Source organism: Lepisosteus platostomus, chromosome 9 (genome assembly GCF_059453375.1).
Source record: "Lepisosteus platostomus isolate fLepPlt1 chromosome 9, fLepPlt1.hap1, whole genome shotgun sequence".
NCBI classification, from domain to species: Eukaryota; Metazoa; Chordata; class Actinopteri; order Semionotiformes; family Lepisosteidae; genus Lepisosteus; species Lepisosteus platostomus.
In genome coordinates this window covers 38,449,647-38,473,471 of record NC_142619.1, presented here as the reverse complement: position 1 = coordinate 38,473,471, position 23,825 = coordinate 38,449,647, and the positions used below count along the sequence as shown (strand labels likewise).

At 39.8% G+C, this 23,825-nt stretch overlaps 1 protein-coding gene and 1 long non-coding RNA gene across 6 annotated transcripts in view; both read right to left on the bottom strand.

The window, feature by feature from the left end:
* Positions 1 to 23,825, bottom strand: part of ahcyl2b (adenosylhomocysteinase like 2b) — an 82,088-nt gene that overhangs the window by 58,050 nt on the left and 213 nt on the right. For 4 of the 5 annotated variants that reach the window (XM_088644909.1, XM_088644911.1, XM_088644912.1 and 1 more), the window contains exons 2-3: positions 20,194 to 20,319; positions 18,113 to 18,543 (exon numbers count right to left, since the gene is read on the bottom strand). In XM_088644909.1, the coding sequence (XP_088501035.1) occupies positions 18,113 to 18,427 (315 nt within the window). In that variant the 5' untranslated portion in view covers positions 18,428 to 18,543; positions 20,194 to 20,319. Of the gene's footprint in view, positions 1 to 18,112; positions 18,730 to 20,193; positions 20,320 to 23,825 lie in introns of those variants that run through there. The other variant, XM_088644910.1, reaches the window with a different exon arrangement.
* Positions 15,445 to 17,669, bottom strand: LOC148654964 (uncharacterized). The gene is made up of 2 exons (XR_015941165.1): positions 17,235 to 17,669; positions 15,445 to 15,867 (listed from the first exon to the last, which is right to left on the bottom strand). It is a non-coding gene; the product is annotated as an uncharacterized LOC148654964 (long non-coding RNA).

Here is a 23,825-nt window from a genome sequence, read left to right as displayed (position 1 = left end):
GTCACAGCCTTAGTCAAATGTTCCTGGTGAAAGATGGCTGAAGATATCCATTTGTACCAGACTTCAAGCTTCTGGGTGGTCATTTAAACCTGTTCAAATGCATACTGGTCTCTGCACCTCACTCAAGCTAGTAACCTTTGAAAAAGATAAAAAGGGGCAAGCATTCCTGTTTCACACTAGAGGAGCCTACACTCCTTGTAATATCACTGCTTGCCATGGAACAAGATGATTTTCTTTACTCCTCTTATACATGTTCTTTTAAATGTATTAGATATGACCATCTTGTGTCTTTTACCTGCCTGCAAAACACATTTCTGGGACCATAAGGGAAGTAAGATGAACCAGCTGTTCACATCCCACCACCACTTCTGGAAACATTTTTTTCTTACTCTGTATGGGGCTCCTGGCTTGACCACTAAAAGTGATGAGGTGTTGACATTTTCATTTCTGCTTTTTGCATGTTTGCAGCACAGATCCCTTGAAGCACTGCTCTCTCCACACATCTTCTTGTTAGCTGCAGCGTCCTGTCACCTCGAGGGAGACAGCCGACAAATGAAGCTGTTCCATTGTAGACTAGCAGTGCTCGGTAACTCTCAAACAGTACAGGGAATGTACTGCATTATACCTGAACCACTTTAAGGTATTTGTTCCCAAATCACCCCTGTAGACTTAAGAAAAAGTTCTACTACCAATACGTGTGAGATACACCACGCTTCTGTTCTCAGGGCTTTTAGTGTGTGAAAACTTATAATTATCTTTAATAAGGAAAGACAGCGTCTTGTGAGAAGAGAAGAACCCATTCTTTGTCTGCAGTCATTTACCACACAGCTACTAAATAGCGGAGAGGCACAGGAACGCTAGAGAATCCCAGACTGCATGACACCAGACAGTATGAAATTGCGACTTTGAAAAGCAAGACTAGTTTACAAACACTGTAATTAAAACCTTATTTTCCACTGCATGGTAGCCAAGTGGGAATTCAACTTATTGCAAAATTGCAGGTTAGCTAGAGAAGTGGGGGAAGGGGGCAATATTCTGTAAATAGCCAATACTTATGCAAGGGTCTAATTTCTTTAAAACAGAGGCTAATTCAGGACAGTTTTTTTGTCTAGTGCTATCTATTTTTGTTTACGGTATCAAGACTCATCAGCAAAGGGTCATCGTTCTTCCCTTTGAATGCACCCTTATTCAGAATGAGCTATGAGAAACAAGCCTGGGCTATAAAACAAGGCCTTTCACCTAAATCACACTCAGAAGGATGGATTACGCTGTTCAATGCTATTACATAATTGGGCACCTGGGGGTTTAAAGTTGCAGCTCGACAAAAGCAATTAAAAGATTAATTCAGGTTTGCATCAGTCTTCCATACCTCGGGACAGCTCTGAGGTCTCAGTCCTTGGTTTTCTCCACACATTTTGTACTTCCTCACGTTTCCTCCTCTCTTTCCATCAATCAGCAGTGGGGAGGAAACCATGCAGACTGATTAATGCTTTTTTGTGAGGGTCATTGTAATGCAGCACCCATTGTACAATGGCAGTTCTTTGTTAAACACAATGTCAGTGTTACGTTCACATTCCTCACACGATAAGATTATGTTAGCCTGTGCTGTCTGTGGAGGCAAACGTCCTTAATACCATTTAAGCAAACACAGACGGCTAGCATCCAGCCTTATACGATAATTGCTACATTAGTTCCAAAGTAGTGACTTTAGGAGAATGGCTTACTCCATTTTACTTCTTTTTTATTTCTGACCAAATAATGCTTTATCCTGGTAACAAGTCAAAGCCTGACTGTGGGGACACAAGAAAAATGGCTGACAGGAAGGTCAAATCCACCTCTGAGGTCTAGCGAGCAGGATCTCTCTTACAGGCCATGTGCTGCTTTGTCTAGGGTTTATACACATTTTGTGACATGAATTTCAAGGACCTTTCAAGGACTTCTTGAAAGAGAACAGCTTGAAAGAGACTATTTTAAGAGTCTGATGTAATTGCCAATGCCGATAAGAACTAACCAATAACAAAAACAAAGCTGTTTTAATACAAAACACACTAAAAAAAGTATTTAAAATTGCCACTATGTAACTGCTGTACATAAACTCTCAGATGATGGTAAAATCAAAAGGCTGCGAACATTTAACCTGTTTTTTTTACAAAATGACATGCTTGCTCTTTGCAATCTAAAACGGTTTTTATTTTCCAATGTCAAGATAAATATGTGTACATTTTAGCTTTGTGTTCACGCAGAACAATGCTGTACACCTTTTACAAATACTCTGCCAAGTGCCTTATGTAACATGATTTAATTTTTAATTACCAGAAAGAGGGAGGCATGGTGAAATAGTAGTAGCATTGCTGGCTCGTAGCTCTGGGGCTTGGGGTTAAATTTATGGGGTGTTTTGCTTTTGTAGTTGAAACATAAAAACGTGACAATAAGTATCTGTATCTTTGTAAACCACGCTGGCCTAAATCAATGCGGGCTTCTTACCAACTCCTTACCAAGATTTACTTGAAGTTTTTCCTCACTTATAGTACTTTGCACGACTAAGTCCTGTTATTTTAAGATTGCCCCACAAATACACAATGAAGTTGTGTTTGCCTGGTGTTTCTATAAACCCTCAGTTCACATGGTCTACTTTTCCCCCCTTTCAGTAACTGTTTTCAGACCACAAGCACGGACTGAACTTCATACTTTTGATTTAAGACTGCTGGCCTACTGTACCACTGCGGTACTTTTAAAATGATGAAAGCATTCTAATTGCAAATACTGAACATGTGGCAGTTAATGACACACCCACCAGCTTGCCCAGTCTTTATCAAATTATTCTTATTTTAATCATTTAATCACAATTTCACTTTCTGAAATAATGATACTGCAAATCATGTATTTCTCAAACATATTTTATGGCTTATTTACAAACAGTCAATAACATATAAAAATATGTATATTACATAATAATCCAAACGTGTCATTGATGTTACATACACTAGTACTCTTTTAACATTTTAGGCTGGTCATTAAAACAAAACCATAAAAGGGGGGTAGTGTAGCCTAGTAGGTAGAAGGTACGCATCGGGACTCATGACCTCACTACCCTGAGGGAGGTACTGTAGACCAGTTGCTCCAGTCCTCCCAGCTTCAGAAGTGCAAACCAGCATTGCGAGGCTTTATTCCTGTGATGGTCCTATTTGGGGAGGGAGGACTAGTCCAATACAGACATCGAGAGCTGCTGTGACCCGAGTATGGACTTTATCTTTTCTTACCTTCCTAAGAATGAGTTTTTAGGCAATAAATACAATTCTACGAAGAGACAGAAATGTGCTCTCTATTTGTCTCACAGCTTGTCCCCTCTACCATTTACTGTCACTGCATAAAAAGCTATACAGATCTACACAGAAAATCCCTACATAATTCCTAAAATTCATCTTCGTTCCTATTCCAGTTGGCAAGAAATGTTCACAGCAAAACAGTCAGCACTGTGCCATGAACACTTCACACTTTTTTCCTCTTTTTCAGGACTCGCCACATTACGGTATGATCGAGCACAAAAAAGAAACAACTTCAAACCTGTTGTGAGTCTACATCATTTTCTTTAAGGCTGCAAGACAATCTTGAGTGGATGAAATCAGAAAATGCAGTGAATTCTATTATTTTGTCTACAAATGGAGCAAAATTGAAATAAAGTGTAATTTTAACAAAACTGGAATATTCAGTGGAACACTGGTGGAGAGTGAGTTAAGTTACTTAAAATGTTTGACATTGTTTGTAATTATATGACGGAAAGTTTCCTGTTATACCTTTAACAATACACAGGAATTAAGTTAAAGGAAAACTGTGTGAGGGAAGCATGTTATTTTTTAATTGTTAAAAGGTAACAGATGAGTTACTTGGTGTGCAATCTAGATAGCTTTTAGCTTAATGAGTAAGCTACAGATTCTTTTAAACTGTATTTCCAGGATTTATGAAGAAACTTTACAAATGAGTAATTTATTAGGCTATAAGAATTTTACAGTCTTCCATTGGTACTTACTGTACATCACAGAATGTAAAGTCAGATTTTGTTCACACATAGTTGAGGTGAAAGTATAATATGTTTTTAAAATGATATACTGTAATGAAAAGAGACACTGTGGATATTTTCAGTTCCAGCTACTGAAACTGGTGAATGTTAAAGCCTTAGTCTATAGCACAAATGCACAGTAGTATCAGACTGGTCTTAACATAACCATAAGTCTTTTGACAATGCTAAGTATGGTACCACAAAAAAAACATTTTATTATTTCCAAACTTGTCTAGTGCTTGTCAAGTTCAATGTCAAAAGCTGATATATTCTCCAATTTGTTCATTACATACTTGGTGGGCACCTGAAGATATGGGGAAAAAAAACAGAAAATGAATGAATTAACATAGACCATTTTCTTGATAAGCAAAAATTAAAAATTCTACTTTGTTTTAACTTAGCTTATACATCACTTCTTTATTTTACAAATAAGAGCAGATGAGCACATGGTGTGAATACGTCCTGCCTGCTGGTCTGTCTCTCTCTCATAGGAAGTTGTGCCAAGTAATATGGGAATGGTGTCTTCATTCCTTAATTCACCACCAGGCTTGAATTACAGCATAGAGGAATGAAAAAACAACTGAAAATATCTTTTGTCTTCTAGTGGTAACTTAGTATCCAGTTCATCCGAGTGCACAGAAGCACAGACGGGAAAGAAATTCTAGAAAAACAACTCATACAAAGTCAAGTCATACAAAGCAGAACTCCAGTCCTGGAGATGCATAACAATACTAGTGGCATTCAGAACAAACATCTCCACGTTGCTTCTTTGCAATTAATACAACTAAACATACACTTCAATTGTTTGGGCTCATAAAAAAAGTTTAATCATGCCTATATTGCACACTAGTTCTCACAGTCTGAAATCCACAACAGGAAAGATGCCATGTTCAGGCTCTCATTCTGAATAACCACATTTAAAACTAAAGAGCAAATCATGTTAGACCAGGGCTGTGAGGTCTGACAGTTCTGGGTTTTAGCCTAACTATGAACTTAGTTGCACTGACAGCATATATACATGCTGCACACACTTAATCTGATGTTTATGTACCATATTGTATTATTTATATTACATGGATTGTATACATCTGTTAAATCCACTGGACGATTTATGCACTCTGTATATACAATATTTTTGTTGTTGTCTCCGTGAATCCAAAGGAAAAGTTTCACTGTGTGTGGACAATAAAGTAGATTCTGATTCTAAATTGAACTCATCATTTGGATATGAGTTCACCTAACTTTTCTAGATGCTCAATTGGTTGCTTATTGAGAAGTACCTGTAAATCTCAATGACTGATATCCCTCACCTCTGTATTAGGTACTGCTCATTAATAACCTCTTTGGTCTTTGCACACTTATATGGGTTTTCTTGTGATAAAGCAGCATATAATTAAGTCATTTATTAAGCCAAAGAAGGACTTGTGAACTTGCAGCAAATTCCTAGAAGTTATAAAATGATTTAATCTTTTTATAGTGCTTCCAAGACAAAGCTTTGTGTTCTCCTGTGGAAAAATCCAGTCAGACGTTGGAAGCCAACTGTGCTCATCTCAGTCACCACAACTGCCTTTTCAGGCTCGAGACTGTCCTTTTCCACTCCAAGAATCACACTGGCTGTGCCAGTGCAGATGTGCTCTGGAAGGACTGTTGCTGTACCTGTGTGCAGAGAGACAGGTGACAGTGCTCAACCTCCTCCACGCACACTGAGCACAAGCAGCACCTGTTGGCACTGGAGGGTCCCCAATGCCTACAAGCAGCATCTTCAGCAAATTCTCTACTTAAAACAGTTTTATCAGCACATTTTGTAGTCAACGTTGTACTTGGGGGACCCGATACAGAGTGTACGTGCTCTAAAAATTACCTTGACATCATCTCCACATGGGTCACAGCAATTCCTGGACGGTCCTCGGAGTTGTAAACATGATCTGCCTCTTTGCTGTGGCACTGATAGGAACTGATTTGAATTCTTCAGTTCCTACTTCTAGTAATTAGTGAAGCAGCCTGAAGTCTGCAAGAAAAATCACCTCCTATCACAAAGATGCAAGTAACTCCCACTTTGATTTGTAAAGAAGGTTTTCTCTTTGAATGACAGTGTCTTTGTCAACTGAATGTAAATGAAAAGGACATCAAACTGTCCTGGGTTGCTTTAGGAGGGTGGCTTTCAGTTGATTCAGGCCGACTAGTTGAGAGCCTTCTAAAAGCCTGGCGGTACCAGGGGCTTGAGGAGCGAGACGTGTCCGAGACCCTGGACAAGAGGAAGCGTGAGGGCCTGTCTGCCAGCAGAATGCTGCGCTTAGAGCACCGCCTCTGGCACTTACAGCAACAAGCAAAGACCGGCACTCAAACTAGAGCAGAAAACTCGTTTGGCTCATTAGTAGCTTTCATTCCAGAGGGCTCCGGCCAGACAGCCCACTTCACCCCATGGACGTGAATTTCCCCCGATGACGGAGTCCATGGCCAGGGTAACGGTCACCTCTGTAACTTCTGAAACCAAGCCATTTCAGCTGACCCAAACAACACACCCGCCCTCTTATTCAACACAATCTGGATGCACCATTATGAGAAATACAATGAACTGTTAAACTTTTGCTGTTGACACTTTTTTTTTGCAGCTTGTCACAAGTTCTTCCGGTGCTTGGCAGGCTTAACTGAGCGAATCAGAGAAAGCAAAGAAGTCTCGTCTCCATCCAGAATGCAACATAAACTTAGACAAACTACTATTGCCAGAAAGGTCCCATCAGTGTGTACAACTGGTCCTGATGGTTACAGGGGACAGCTACATGCCTGTGGTCAAAAGGGTTATGCTTTAAGTGTCTTGGCTATGAGCTGTACTCAATGGAGATTGTGGTGCCGATTTTAAAGGACCGCAGATTTCCCAGTTTCTATGTGGGAACTTGTTTACATATTAAGGGCTTAACTTTGGTTACATGGGCAACTTCCGTTACTGGCAACACAGCAGACATCTGCTTCTTTTAGGTCACTCTCTCTGTTGACGTTGTCAGAAGAGCAACACGTCAGTCAACAAGGCAGAAAAATGCAGGCAGAATTCCAATGGGAACTAAGTGCAAACTGCTGTTACTGTACAGAAAAAGCAGAAGAAAATGAAGAAGCCAAATGACAGCTGCTTCTAGCATTATAAAGCCAGACGTTTCACAGTAATAAAGAATAACCTCAGTTTTTCCCATTCGATAAGCTAAGAAAATGAATTAAAATTAATTTTACTCATTACACCAATTATTGTGCAGGTCAAGGTAAAACCAAGCATTTTCCTGTGTTACTTGAAATTGATATTTTAGGCAATGTAAATTATACTGCAAAACTAACTGCAATAAATTCACAAAGTTTTAAGACAATCACAACTTTTTTGTGGCTTAAGCACTCAAACTGGACTGCACTCAACACGTTACTGGACACGCATAAAATCATTGAGCTGAGTAGCATGTTTCATTTACAGTACACTAAAAGCCAAAAGATAACAGCAATGGCCACTGTCAGAAACAAAACAAACTCTCCGTCAGTGACTACAGCTTTGTACCAGGTTGCCTATGCGGCCTTGTGGGATTCTGTCCCATTCCTCTCAAACACCCTCGCAAAAATCATGTGCCTTGTCCACTGGTCTCTGTGCTCTGGACCCAGCTCATCAGATACCAGTGGGGCTCAAGTCAAACAGGCCTCAAGCAGGGTATTGACAGCATAACTGTTACATTCTCATCTTGCAGGAAAACCTCTGTCATACAAGCGAACACTGTAGCATGCTGACCTGCTGCCTTCACAGCATGGTTTTTAACATCACTTTATTAACCCTATACAATTTCTTGCATTCGGAATTTGTCTTTTGGCATACCCCAGCCTGCTCTCCATGAGACACACAGATACACAGATAGGGAGAGAGCATGGGGTCAGAGCACAGGGTCTGCCATTGTACAGCGCCCCTGGGGGGGAGTTGGGGTTAAGGGCCTTGCTCAGGGGCCCAATGGAGTAGGATTCCCCTGCCGGCCACGGGATTTGAACCGGCAACCTTCCAGCCACAGGCACAGGTCCTTAGCCACAGAGCCACAGCTCTGCCCCAAATTTTAATGACTGCTTGCAAAGCTGCACCACAACGCCATACCAAAATCCTTCTCACGATGACGGAGATTGAGCAGGATCTTGTCATTCTGATACTACAGCTGCTGCATTGCCGAAATAGCAGACAATCTGCAGAAGAGAGATGTGGCCTCAGGCACTGCATTCCTATGATAATGAAAGTGTAAGGTAGTCGCCCCACGATTCACTTCTTACTCACTACACACAGGGTAAGGCTAGGAAGTTCATCCTTAAGCAAGGAACTCTGGTGTCTGGTGAGGACTGAGTTTTCAATTTTTTTCCCAAAAGATCTTTCAATTACTGTTTAACTGAAAATCTGTTTAATGGGTCACAGTACAACTGAAGTCTTTGGAAAACAATGATTTATCTATAATACCTGTCAGACGGGGACTCAACAGGAGCAGGGCAACAGTTGACAGTTGAAAGAGAAAAGAAATGTCACTGTCTTCCGTACATCTGTTTCCAGAAGAATTACCAGGAGTGTTTCAACACCTGAGTGTGTACAATACAGGCTTTAGAAAGAAATGTAACCGAAAATTATACTTTATTACAAGGCCAAAACTATACAAAGTATGAGAAACATCTAAAAAATGATGCAGTGGAAGATTGATGAGAATTGGACCTACAGTAGCACTATTTACCACCTGTTAAATTATTAGTTACCCTGTATCTGAGACATAGCCAAAGTTGGCACAACAACAAAATGACAAAGATGACAAAAGAGAGTAGACCATTGGGCCTTTCTAGCCCATTTCCAGGTGTCAGCCAATCATTTGTTGAGAAGCCAGGGTATCAGCTTCAACAACATAGCTGGGTAGCTTGTTTAATGCTGCCTCAATTCTTGAAACAACCACTACAAAAAGACATTTTCAGACATTATAAAAAACAATATCTTTCTTGAGCTAAAGCAGGAAAGACTGTCCTAAAAAGTAGATTCTGTCTGGATTGAAAGTTTTTTTTTCCCCAAAGCAACTTTTTAAATCACAGGAACAGAGAAAGTTTTAAACCAAAAAGGACATTTTATCAAGAGTTGGATCAATGTAGGGACTCCCTTGTGTGTAAATCTCAGCTTCTATCTGTGACAAACGGTATAGCTTACCCAAAATGGGTAAAAAAAAAAATCTAATGATGCACAGAGCATCTAATGCATTCAAATTATTTTTACAAGTACTGTACACTGATGTGATATTTTAAGATTCTATAACTAAAACTGTAGGTGTTAATTTTAGTAGCTGTCATACCCAGTTTAAAGACAATGCTTTTTAGAAGGCCTGTGTATTTTTCAGAACAGAAATCATGGTGGCATCCACAGCTATAAACACACCCTTCTCAAGAACTACAGAGCTCACAGCCTAAAATTTAGACTTTTGTATAGATCTGATTTTACTACTTTGTGCCCGTTTTCATCCTCATCTGTGATACTATAAGAAGATGTTCACACTGTATTTTGAATGATTTGTAACGTAATGACAATTGATAAAAAAAGAGTAAATCTCACCATCTTGGCTTTGTCTTATTTCACAATTTTAATACATACCAGGAATTCCACAATTATTTTAAAACATTAGAATTTTCCACAACATAAATGCCACTACCTTTCAGAATGGGAATAAATTAATCTTTTTACTTTGGATGAAGGAAACAAGTCGAGGTGATATTATTCAAATTAAATTCCTTTCAGCATTATTTTCAATTTGGATTTTGAATAATTACTATTGACCTAGATGACAGTGGAACTGATGATTTTATGGAGTAAAATGCAACCCCACAGTGTTGCAAAGCTTCAATGACTCACATGAGAATTTCTCCTCGAGAGAGTGGAGTCACTGAGTGATTCACTGGAGTCACTCAGTGAATCACTGAGGCACAACTTGCTGCATCTAGAAGATGACAATATTAGCATGTACTGTACAACTCCATTCTGATAACAGTTTTCATTCTGCCCGAGACAGTGTCTTGGGAAACTGTTCTGTTAGTCTTCAAGTGGAGCCATCATGACTGCCCTTTCAGAGGAAATTAATGCTCCCTACGTCTTTTACGTCACCACAAAATCCAAAAAAACAATATATTTCTAAGTGCTGAGGTAAAAAGTACTCCCCTATTGAAATCTAAAATCTGGCAAAGGTCCATGATAGCTTTGCAAAAAAAAAAACACTGTGCTGAATCTGATCAATAAAAAGAGAGAACTGTGAATTTGATGCCAAAATGGTTCTCCTCCCAGAAATCACACAATTAGCTGTCTCAATGACTCTAAGCTATAGTACAAGCTATTCACTAGTGTGCAGCGAGGAAATATTAAATGCAAATCAGGCTATTAACTGCCCTCAGTTAAGTTTTTCCACCAACATATTTCCACCAACATACCATCTTTCAGTACAATACTACAGTATTGTACTAGATCATTAATGAACTTAAGCCATTTGTGTTTACATTTAAATGTCACAAAAAAGCTGCGGAAGAAATCCCCCTTCACATATCTCAACCTAAGGAAAACAAAGTACTGTTTACAAAACTACAAAATGTTCTAAAAGTCCTCTTGTAATCCCAAATGTCAAAAGTTCACACTTCAGTTCTAAAATATTTTATATTTCAAACACGCAAGCAGAAAAGTGGTTCTTTGAGCTCCCCAAGAAGAGGGACTAAGGCTGGCACTCCGTGGGTAGCCATCAGTCTTTCTATGGTGCCTGGTTCATCAAGCAATGCTGCCAAGACCTGACCACACAGACACCACCGTGTAAAAACACTGCATCGGTCTGCCACTTTCCCTGCTAAGAAGGAAAAGGTTTCCCACTCCACAAAGAGTGAAGCTCAAGGGTTTAATAACAAGATGAAAAATCCTGTCAGATAAAGAAACATCACAGAACAAGACCATAGCTTCAACGAGACAGCCACTTAATAAAACAATCACATCCTGCCGGTAAAGCCATGGGCTTATAAATACTCCGACACCATCAACATGTTGATGAACGTCAATGAAAGTCATTTCAAGGTTTGTTAGAGACTGGCTTTAATTATCAATTTTACTGCATGTCCCTTGTGAACCTTAATGGATGGACAGTATTTGTCTGCAAAGTCAACATGCAAAATTTACTGTACTGACTTGAACACGTACTTTAAGCTTCAATGTGTTCGGACCCGATTAAGAAACAATTGTTTGGAAGTACTGGATAAGGGTAAATTCAGTGCGAGAATAAGGGGCCTATACAAAAATGTCCAAGTCAATGAAAGACTGGATAAATCACTTGGCGTGCCCTTGCTAAAAGAACTTAGATACCCTAAATGATTAATACGTTTTGTCTGCCTTATGCTTATTCACCAAGAAAACACATTTACATTTAGAATTCATACAGACCTGTTCATGCTGACACTGCTTTGCTTCCATAAACAGTAAATTCTGCCACAAACCGATCCAGCTACAGTACTGCCATTGTATCATCTGAGCCATACAGGACAGTAGGCCAGTTGGTACTGCTGGGTAGGACAGCTGTAGGATATAACCTTAAATGATGACAACACAATAGAATACTGCTTAAGTAACACTTACGGAAGAGGGAATAAGAACCTGCCTTCGTTGGTATCTCCAGAGAGATGGCAGTCAAACACGGACTGATGAACAGCACGCACAACTGCGCACTGCAGTGTGAACATAAATACGATGACGCTCACCCCAGCCTGCCGCCAAAGAAACTCCTAATCTCTTCTCGAGGGGTGGAAAGCTCATGGCCACGCATATGCCCAAGCAAGGTCAGAACCGCTCAGAGCATCCAAAACTCACATCTGCCTTCTCATTTCAACCAAACAGATTAATCCTGCTTGTGGAAGTGGAAAGTCAGAGATTAAAACCCCGAGAGAACTGTAGGCAGGAAAAATTACAATCCAGAGCATGTTTCAGCCCATCGAGCTCACTTGATTGCAAGTATCTGATCCGAGCCTCTCATCCGGTTGTTCCTTGAACGAGACGGCTGGGTAGTCTGCGCCAGACTCCCACAGATCTTTGTGTAAAGAAGTGCCTCCTGTTCGCAGTTCTCAAAGCATTACCACACAGTTTCCACTTGTGTCTTCTGTAATAAGCTTCACTGCGGGTTGTGAAGAAACATGTTGGAAGCTCATCTCCTTGCATATACAGTGCCTTGCGAAAGTATTCGGCCCCCTTGAACTTTTCAACCTTTTGCCACATTTCAGGCTTCAAACATAAAGATATAATTTTTTTATTTTATGTGAAGAATCACCAACAAGTGGGACACAATTGTGAAGTGGAACGAAATCTATTGGATTTTTGAAACTTTTTTAACTAATAAAAAAATTGAAAAGTGGGGCGTGCAAAATTATTCGGCCCCCTTGCGTTAATACTTTGTAGAGCCACCTTTTGCTGCGATTACAGCTGCAAGTCGCTTGGGGTATGTCTCTATCAGTTTTGCACATCGAGAGACTGAAATTCTTGCCCATTCTTCCTTGCAAAACAGCTCGAGCTCAGTGAGGTTGGATGGAGAGCGTTTGTGAACAGCAGTTTTCAGCTCTTTCCACAGATTCTCGATTGGATTCAGGTCTGGACTTTGACTTGGCCATTCAAACACCTGGATACGTTTATTTGTGAACCATTCTTTTGTAGATTTTGCTGTATGTTTGGGATCATTGTCTTGTTGGAAGATAAATCTCCGTCCCAGTTTCAGGTCTTTTGCAGACTCCAACAGGTTTTCATCCAGAATGGTCCTGTATTTGGCTGCATCCATCTTCCCCTCAATTTTAACCATCTTCCCTGTCCCTGCTGAAGAAAAGCAGGCCCAAACCATGATGCTGCCACCACCATGTTTGACAGTGGGGATGGTGTGTTGAGGGTGATGAGCTGTGTTGCTTTTACGCCAAACATATCGTTTTGCATTGTGGCCAAAAAGTTCGATTTTGGTTTCATCTGACCAGAGCACCTTCTTCCACATGTTTGGGGTGTCTCCCAGGTGGCTTGTGGCAAACTTTAGACGAGACTTTTTATGGATATCTTTGAGAAATGGCTTTCTTCTTGCCACTCTTCCATAAAGGCCAAATTTGTGCAGTGTAAGACTGATTGTTGTCCTATGGACAGACTCTCCCACCTCAGCTGTAGTTCTCTGCAGTTCATCCAGAGTGATCATGGGCCTCTTGGCTGCATCTCTGATCAGTCTTCTCCTTGTCTGAGCTGAAAGTTTAGAGGGACGGCCAGGTCTTGGTAGATTTGCAGTGGTCTGATACTCCTTCCATTTCAAGATGATCGCTTGCACAGTGCTCCTTGGGATGTTTGAACCTTGGGAAATCTTTTTGTATCCAAATCCGGCTTTAAACTTCTCCACAACAGTATTACGGACCTGCCTGGTGTGTTCCTTGGTCTTCATGATGCTCTCTGCGCTTTCAACAGAACCTTGAGACTATCACAGAGCAGGTGCATTTATACAGAGACTTGATTACACACAGGTGGATTCTATTTATCACCATCAGTCATTTAGGACAACATTGGATCATTCAGAGATCCTCGCTGAACTTCTGGAGTGAGTTTGCTGCACTGAAAGTAAAGGGGCCGAATAATTTTGCACGCCCCACTTTTCATTTTTTTATTAGTTAAAAAAGTTTCAAAAATCCAATAGATTTCGTTCCACTTCACAATTGTGTCCCACTTGTTGGTGATTCTTCACATAAAATAAAAAATTTATATCTTTATGTTTGAAGCCTGAAATGTGGCAAAAGGTTGAAAAGTTCAAGGGGGCCGAAAACTTTCGCAAGGCACTGTAGGTTAAAGGGGAGATCACCATGAGCTCCCGGAGAATTAACTCAGATCCTTCTAAGTTAACTGGAACACTTCAGCCTCTTCTATGGTAATGCCGAGAAGCATGTTTATTAAAGAGCTCCATTACTCTTGAGTGCAGTGATCTACAAAAAACTAGTGCTGAACTCCTACGGGGAGATCTGGTTTTAAATCCTAACAAGGCCTATGTTGTTTTATTAAACCAATTATTACTCTTACTGAGTTATGATAAAAGATGTTCTCATCAATAATTGGTCATTGACTGAAAACACTGACAGAACCTGAAGGACCAGGGTTCAGAAGACACTGGGGTGCTGCACTACATCCCAAAACAGTTTTGATCTTTCATCAATTCTTCCCTTTCCTGCACATTCAAGAATGGACTCCTCCCTTGCAATATCTCACACCTTAGGGATTTATAATCTGGAACAAAGCCAGCTGGATAATATACTTCTAAGAACCTAATGTTGATGTAGTGACTATCATGCATCACCTTGAGTTCAGATTCTGTCAATCATTCTAAATCAGAATATCACATGAGTTACAGGAGGTGATAACATTCATGATAGAGGTAATGAAAAGAATAAGCCACAATGTGAAGGAAAGGACATTTTCCACACTGCCAACAGATAAAGGATAAGATCACAAGTGCTCAATAAAACAAGGGAAAAGACAAAAAGCTTTTTCACTCAGAGACAGGACAGAGCTAGCTCATACGTCCGCAGAAGGTGACCCGTCCTTTCAGTACTGCTGAAGGATCCAATACCAAATTAAATTTACTGGAAATCAAGTGAAGCTGGCAAAGGTCAGAGTTGAAATCAGCAGCCTAGTACGTGCAGTATCTCCACAGTACTATGCTGGAGTTTGGGGATTCTTCTCATGTGTCACAGCTGGAGCACAGAAAAAAAATATAGGCACAGCAATGACTCAACATAAATCACTCTATAGACGGTACACTGATCGGATTTCACTTTCCAAGTAACAGTAAGAACAATTGTTTTGCATAAAGCCTTAGAACACAAAAGCATTATACTGTCTGCAATGATATTAATAATACCAATCAGGTTTTTTTGGATAGTATAAGCTCGTATAAGAGAGAGTATAAGAAATGGCAGAGTAATTTTACCCGGTGACAAAAATACCTGACCCTACGATCGCAGGGGTCATTCTTAATGCAAAACGAGATGAACAGATTTCATTTCCTGGTCATGTGAAACAGACATTTTAAGTGTTGGCGCTCTGGCTATGCCTTTGAATTTCTGAGAAATTAATAATCTGACTGTTATATATAACTCCGAGGGTTGCACTAAAGCCCAACTTTATCTAGTTGAGAGGGTTAAGCACAGAAGGGTCATCAAGCTGCAGGACTGTGGAATATCTCGGGTTCACATGGGAGAGACGGGGAAAGAGCACCATGATGAATAGGGAAGGGGTGCTGCAATGGGACAGCACCAGATCACACAGAGGACAAGACTGGCACATCACGCTAGGATCACCACTGCACGGAGGAACAGGAAATTAGACCGAAGACTGCATTTCCAGTTATTTTATTTTTATGCATTAGAAGTCAGACGAAGCAGGACGCAGTCAGTTTCCTATTATGCTGGCGGCGAACAGTTAGTTAGTAGGCATTTTCTCGGTGCACAACCCCATGGCTACTTGAGAAAGGTTTGGAGCCCCGTTCCTTGACACTGCCACCTGAATCGGCGTGAGACACGGACTGTCTTCCCATTAAACGGCAGTGGTGGAAGATGTGCACTGCTGAAGCCCCTGCTGCAGTCCCAGCCGAGCTCTTGTTCCGCCTGCACGAGCACCTCCAGAAGAGTCACCAATAACACCCATCATCTGGAAGGGTGGTTTTAATTCTTCTTTTGCGAGATATGAAAAAGGACATCAGGGAAGACCATAACACGACAGACTGATGCTTCCCGGATTTTTTGGAGATTAGAAAGGACTTGTAAAAATAATAAACAAAACATTCATTAATCTTTCACAGTCCAGACTGTAGATGAACTTATATCCTACTTGCTTGAACCTTGATTTTTCAATGATATTCAGGGGTGGTTCCGATTGTATATTTTTATCTTTCATATTTGATTACTCCTTAATTTGCCTGGGAGTTTTCTGGAACAGAACTGGACACCCCGCTAACAGTTTAGATCACACTCATGGCTGCACTGCAATTTAATTTCCCTGCTCTTGAAATGCTGCCGATATCACCACTGGGCCAAGTCAAGCGTCTCTGTGCTGCAGGGGAAACAGTGGGCAGTTTCAATGTCCCCATTCATAAGTAACCACTAGAACTGCAGGTCATGTCCACAGACTACAGGCATTATAAACAGTACTGCATATTAAAAAGGTAAGGAGTTTCCACTGTCAGGGATCACTGCAAGGACAACAGCCAACAGTTCTTTCTAACTGTGTAATCTGTGTACCTCATCAGGGTCGAAACAGAACACCAAGCTCCAATCTGATAGCGTGATGCTCATTCCATAGCCTTAACCACTTTAAACAATAACGCTGAACTATACTGTATTACAAAACACTCATTTTAAAATGTTCAAATTTTAATACCAAGCACACAAAATTGCTGTGGTGGTATATACAGTATCTAAACTTATACACATAATGTCGGGCGATTGACTGCACTTGTGCAGGAGGGATGCATTAAAGGAGTCCATCGAATTACTGAGGAGAAAAAATAAAAACACTAGCGGTCCTGATCCAAAGCGTATTATGAAAGAATGTGTGTACACGGACTTTGCCATACGGTACACTCTCCGAACAATGTATTGATGTTCGGGTGAATTGGACTTCTTGAAACGATTCTAAACCATGTTTAAATGTCTGTTTCTAAACAACATAAAATAGACTTTTTTTCCTGAAAACCTTACATTCTCAAGAAGGGATCTCCAAAATAAAGGGAAATTCTAAACCGTTAAGTTTAGCAACACGTAGACTATAGGAGAGATTGCTTTTCCGCTACGGATCTGCACTGACAGCGATTGTGTTGTGATCAGTTCTACTTTAAACACACAATAAAGTCATATTTAAGTGTAGACTTAAATTAAAGACTATAGAGGGCCCCTCAAGCCTGCAAAGGTACCCCCCTCCAATGCGTACTATACATGAACTCAGGTGAAGTTCTCAAGCGACCACGAACTTTTAAAGTTCCTATTAGCCTTCCTAAAATGTTTCATTTTAATATATTCGGCTTCCCATCTATATTCCAAGAAGGTACAGTACGCTTTGTTTACTTAATTACATGAGCTTCAGTAAAAAGACTATTCCTGTACTTAATATTTAAAACATTTCACCTGCCTGTAAGTTAACACTGGACTCCTCCTCATTTTAATGCACTGAAAATGGTCTCAAAATGGTCAGTTAAATTCTTTTTTTAAAAAACGGCATCACTAGTGTTCATGTAAAAGCACGGTTTGCACGCAACAATGCGTACGAGAGCGACAAGCCTGAAGCCTGCAGAGCCGCTGTGTGCAGACAGCTTCACGCTCAGCTCCTCTCCGCACGCCATTAAGAAACGCTCAAGTTGTTGAAAGACTGGTGGGCAATCTTTGCTTAGCAGACGGTGCCTTACTCCGATTGTATAAAGTATGTAACAGTACTACAGGAACACAATGTTGTGGAAATACACGTGTCTACGATCATCTTCTTAGCTGCCCTATCGGACAGTTTGAAACGGATCGTCTTATTTTTTTCTCAACAGCAGGGTGAAACACATGGTGGGTTGGTGAACTTCACGCTCAGTCGGGTCATCACACCTGTGGCCCCTTTCAACTTGAACTCGTCAGTTTGGAGGTGCCGTGCAAGTCGCCGCTCTCACCTCCGCCGGGCACAAGGCGCTCTGATCGGAGCGCTACACCGGGACAGCGCCACGGCAGCGCACTGCGGTCAAAACGTGAACACATCACTACCTCCACAGCACGCATCGCCATCTCCTCAGACTAATCTATATCGGTGGGTTTCATTTTGTCCTCTTTCCAAAAACAGAAAATCGCCAGATAAGTGCCAATGGAACCCTACATGAAAACGGTACGTCTGAAGGTGATCCTCAACAACCACTCCAAAGCATTAGCCAAAAATACACCCAAGCATCGTCACACAATACCAGATTTAGCAGAACACCAATCAATGACAGTTAACAGTAGGAGAGTATAAAAATACATTTTAACACGCTTTACCTTCTTCACAGTTCTTGGAGCTTCGACTACCATCCCATCGCGGTTCACAAGTGCTTCTCCGCCGTTCTGCTGAGGGTCTGTCCGCTTCATTGCCGATGCCTGCGGCATCTTCATAGGGTTCGGGCTCGGGGTTGGAGGGCTGGGGTCCCCGCTTGCAGTTGCCTCTGAAGCCGCAGCTGCGGCATTAGGCTCGTTTTTAACAGCCGGCTTCTCTTCCGCCTTTGGGGCCACTTGTGGAACCGGTGGCAAATCTTTGTTGGGTATGTCTTTCAGCTCGACCTCGGCCATTTTCGCTGCCACAACCTGGACCGACATCGCTGCAATTTCACAAAGTCCTCTTTCCAGGCTCACACATACACAAACGGATACGTGTGGTGGAGGATGGCGTATACGGAGGGGCTATATGGTAAATGTAGTCTCACGTCGAGGATCTATGACGAAAAAAAAACATAAACCATGCAAATATCTTTCACACAAATCGCCTTTGTCGTCTGATACTTCCAAAACGTGTATTACTTTCGTTGTATGTATCTCATTGTACAGAATACTGCAGACAGCAAAATGATATTGAAAGTCCCTTTGCCCAGCGTAATTTGTAAAACTACATTTCCCTACACAGCTTGCAAGAGGCTCTTTATTGTTGCTCCTTCATTTAGGTCGTTCCGAGCCAAAAGCGCTCGTTGACGTAGGCGAGGGGAGGGCCACTCGCTGCTCGTAGAATATCCCTGCCAAGTAATGTTGTCTTTGTTGCCAATTTCTTGTTTTAAAGTTAGATTACAAAGAATAACATAACATTAATTTTTTAGTTTGCGCGATGGAGTTGGCAGGGTGTTGACGTCAAAAAATGAATCCTATAAATAATTGCATTTTTATATAAAAATGAACACCTCTTCTTTTTCTTATTTTGCATGTTAGTATTAAAAGTTTCCCAAGTACTTGTACATTGTTACATTTGATGACTTATTGTGACTTGTATGGTGTTACATTTGGTGGCTATTGTTTCTGTATTTACAAATTTCTAAAGGAACCAATTAAAATTAGTTTAATTACACATAAGTCACAGAACAATACCCAGTCCTGTAGTCCCGTTTTTCTTAGTATTGCTGAAACCTACTTTTCTAAAAGCAAAGTAAACGGGTTCTTTTGTTTTATTAGCGAAGTGTTGATCTTCACAACATGCTTGGCAGTTATTTCAGATTTTGGTCGTTAGTAAGGCAAATTGCGATTTAAGAATGTGTAAATAAATGTGACATTACTAAAATATATTCTCCGTGAATAATTTGCCATTAATTGCTGTATAAACCAGGATTTTTTATATTTAGATTTTTACGTTTTAATATTAATTTTTAAAAATAGACCAGAATTGAGCTTTTTTGCCATTGACTTACTTCAACTGTGTGGTGTGGGTTGTCCTTGAGATCATTAGTTATTAAAGCTGAACATTACATTATATTAGATGATTCCGTGTATTTCTTTAATCTATTAATATTTATCACATTTGTTACGCGCAAAAAGGTATAGTGTAGCAGTTTTATTTTATAGCGTTTGCGGCAATTTATTCTGAAGCACAAAATCTTATCTTCACATCTTCGCTATAGAGTTCTACTTTAGAGGTGGTATCCTTAATAGTAGCTTTTGAAATATTTCTGCCGTCACTACACCTACTTTTTTGTGCACATCTTATACGAAAATATTATTTTACAAATATAGGCTCTTGTGCTTGTATTACATTCCTAGAAGTGGCAGATCTAAAGGCATTACAATACTAACACTTGTAACACTCTGGAATTTCACAGCATTGGAACTTATCTTCATACCTGTACGTGTTGTGCCACTTGATTTACTGTTACTACCAGCGTAATTGCATCAACCCACGTAGCTTTCCAAGGGCTGCTGCACTGTAGAATATAGTGGCTGGCTGTCAATAATATAAGTGCAAGTACCACAAGTTGAAACTTTTCAGTCCTCCAAAGTTTGCTGCTTTCTGTCCCTGGGAAAGGCACTTCAGTCTGACTGCTCCAGTACAAATGTCGTGCTCCATGTCATCATTGTAAATTGGAATCTGTTCTCAATTCACTTACCTGGTTAAACAAAGGATTAAAAAATTGCTAGAAGGAATCAGAGAAGTAATCTGCCCTGTGATGTTCTCTTGACCCCAATGTCCGTTGCTTGTTGCCTCTGTAATACAGTCCTGGGTTGCAGTGAAACTGTGTAAAAGATCAATAATGTGTGATGACAAACAATGCTTTCTTTAATGTTCCAGCATTCTTTTAAAAAAAAGCTTTTTTCTTTATTGCAAAGAGTGCACCAAACTGCCTTGCAAGTATGCCTAAGAAGATCATTTGAAGTTTTTAGTGTGTGCTCATGACAAACAGAAGTGCCCAATTATCACAATGTTCTAGAAATTGATTTAACAAGAAATCATGTGAAATAAAGTACATATAGTTTAACCCATGAAAAAAAAACCTATAGGTTAATGTGAAGTTGATTTCAACGCTGTAATTTATTTACAAGGATCAAGTCCTAAAAACCTTGTACAATGCTGGAAGAGAAAAAGGAGAATGACATTGTCACCAGATGATATGTAAATCATATATATTCTGTACTTCTTCAGTAGGTTTAACAGAAAACATCTACAGCGTTTTAAACAAATGTACAGGTACAATTACCACAAGCGGACAGATCCTTTCATTCACATTATAAAAAATATTGGAGTGCAACAAAGTCGGGTATCAATGGACAAAGATGCTCCCTTAGAAATAAGACCAGGAAGAGAATTGTGCATATAATAGTGGTTCTCAACAAAGCTTTTATTTTCCATCAGCTGCTCCAATTCCTTATGAAGAGAGGATTGTAATCCACTTTGAAAGCAATGTCAGCCCATAGAAGCACCATGTACCCTATCAGTTGCTCAAAGTGAGCTCTGAGCTTTGTACAAGTGCAATAATTTACAGAGCTATACTGACTACAGTATCTTCAGAAAGTATTCATCCACCCTAGGGTTTTTTCAGTTATGATGCAGACTCAAATAGAAATACATTTATAAGGGATTTTAATCACTGATATAAACATATTGCTCTATATCAAAGTGCAACAAAAGCTCTGTACTTTTTCAAATTTAGAAGAAAACACTGAAAAGTTGCCAATTAAGCCTTATACACATGGTAATATTACCCTACAGATGACATTAGCACCAACATGAGTATATGACACAATGTATTTATTAGTGAAATTAACTACATGCTTTGAAAGTGAAGAAAGTGTATTATTTGGATGTGCATAAGCATATGTGCATACTATATATATATAACACAAACATATACAGTATACATTAATAGTGAAATTGTTTGTAGTTGCAATGTTATTCCCAAACAGAAAAGTCAAAATTTTGTTTTTTTCCACCATTCTAAAACTGGAAAGCTTAGAGATAAAAATATCTCAAAACATATGATTATCTGATGGAAAGAGTAGGATTAAATCATTCTGGTGGGATGACAGGAAGAGATCACCAGAGTTAAAAAACAAGTCAATGACAACAAGACTTCAGGCCCATATTCTCAATATGATATACTTTAAAAAAAATGTATTTATAGCAATCATGGACCGTTCCCCAAATAATGAATGTCCTCCAAATGGACATGCAAAAAATGTAAATTTGGGCACACAGTTAAATTCAAATTGAAACAGTGCACACTATAAGTATAGATTGTTCCCACAGAGTAACGTTTTAAAGTTGTACCGAGCATCAAAAGGAAAATAACTGCAACAACTGCACCAAGTTCTTTTTTTGTTCGAGATGTACTGGTACATTACTCAACAGGCAAATTAGATAAAAATAGGTAAATTAATCATGCTGATTAGCATTTGCTGTTGAAATGGTGAAACGGATGTCTCCAGTTAAAGCTTCTGCTGGAAGCAATACAAGCAATGCATCGAAGACCACTTGCAGATACCGTGCTATGGGATTTTGTCCCATTCCTCTTGTACAGCATAGACAAGCACACACGTCTTTACTGGTCTGTGAGCTCTAGATGTCCCATCTCATCACATGGGGCTCAAGCTGTGCACGTATTCATCCACCCTAGGGTTTTTTCCAACAGAAAACCGTTGATAAAAAAGGATGGAGAATGTGCACTGTCCTGTCAGGACGATTCCACAGGAAGGGCAGGAGGAGAGGTCCCTGGACTTCATCAAAGTAGTGATTCAGTGATCTAAAAGTATGGCGATCACTGCAAGTACAGTTCTTTTGCAACCATACACTTGCCAAGACCCTGACAGTTGGACCTCCTCTATTAATCTTGGCAAAGTGTAGCGATACGAGATCGGATCATGGCCTGTCACCGACGAGCTGCTGTTAGCTCTTACTTTTTTGTCAGGTAAGAAACTGCAATGTGCCAAACAGCGAGTGACAGCGCACAAACTCAGCCTTCCACATGCTGAAGGCACAATGCTCTTGTTCTCTCGATAAGCAGAGTAGATTGGTTCCTTCCTGATTTTTTTCTTGATTTAGACAGTGCTCGATATTCAACGGGTATCAAAATCACTACTTTGAGATGATGAATGCTTATGCAACAGAGTCACTTGAGTGTATGTCGTGATTAAATGATCATAATTACGCCAAAAATAATCAAATATTTAATAAAAAAAACATATACATCTTTTTAAATACACGCATTGATGAAGTATCGTTTCCTATGATGCTCAGTATAACAACGAATTGCATTCTTTTTAAACCCTTTCCTATTATTCAGATTGTGCTTGGCAGTTCTTAAGAGTAGCTTGTATTGCATAAATCTTGCAATGGCAGAGCAATAGTTACAACTTTCTCGATTCAAAACACGTGCCTGCATGACAAAGGTCAAACCATGATTCCAGGTTTAAAATAGAATAAGTTGAGCTGAAAGTTGGTAGATGTAAAAGCTGACAAATAGCTTTCCATTACACTGTTGCGTGACATCAGAAAAAGTCTACTGTTGGTCCACTAAAACCATTTTCAGCATTTACTAATTCTAGTTTCATTCACCAGGACAGCTCACATAGTGCAGATAACTGTCAACATAACAGCATCTTTGGAGCTAAAAGCATACAATGAATATTTAAAACCATGATTTGATTTGGAAAATAAGAAGCAAACAGGAACCTTAAGTTTCAATTTTAGACAATACTGATAAATCTGTTCTCCTTAAATTTCTAACAGGATTGATAAAGTTGGAAAAATAAAAGATATTGGTACATGGCCTTGTCATAGCCTATTCTAAAGGTAAGTGGAATGTTTTAGTCATACAAGACTGAAATATACAATTATAAATTAGTCTGGAATACACTGAGGAAAGAACAAAGCACAAAAACACAAAAGGGAAAAAAAAAGAACAATTCAGTTTGAACAGCAGTAGAACATTCCCCATGTAACAATCCCTACCCAGAACAGGTCTCTAACTCATTCAGAAAACCCAAACACATTGCACATATTTACCCAGTTTGTTTCCACCCAATACCTGTAAAATGACAATGTTAAAAACGTTGTGCGATAAATGTTACACCTTGCGCCCTGTTCCTTCAAGATTAGGCTCCAGCTTGCTAGGCCCCTCTACAGATGAGGTAGTTATTGAAAAAGTTTGATTTTTTGATAAACTGCATGCACTCGAGAACAGGCACAGCAAAATGTGCAGGTGTTTTCGAATAGTCTATCTGCATCTTTCTTGATTAGTCAACA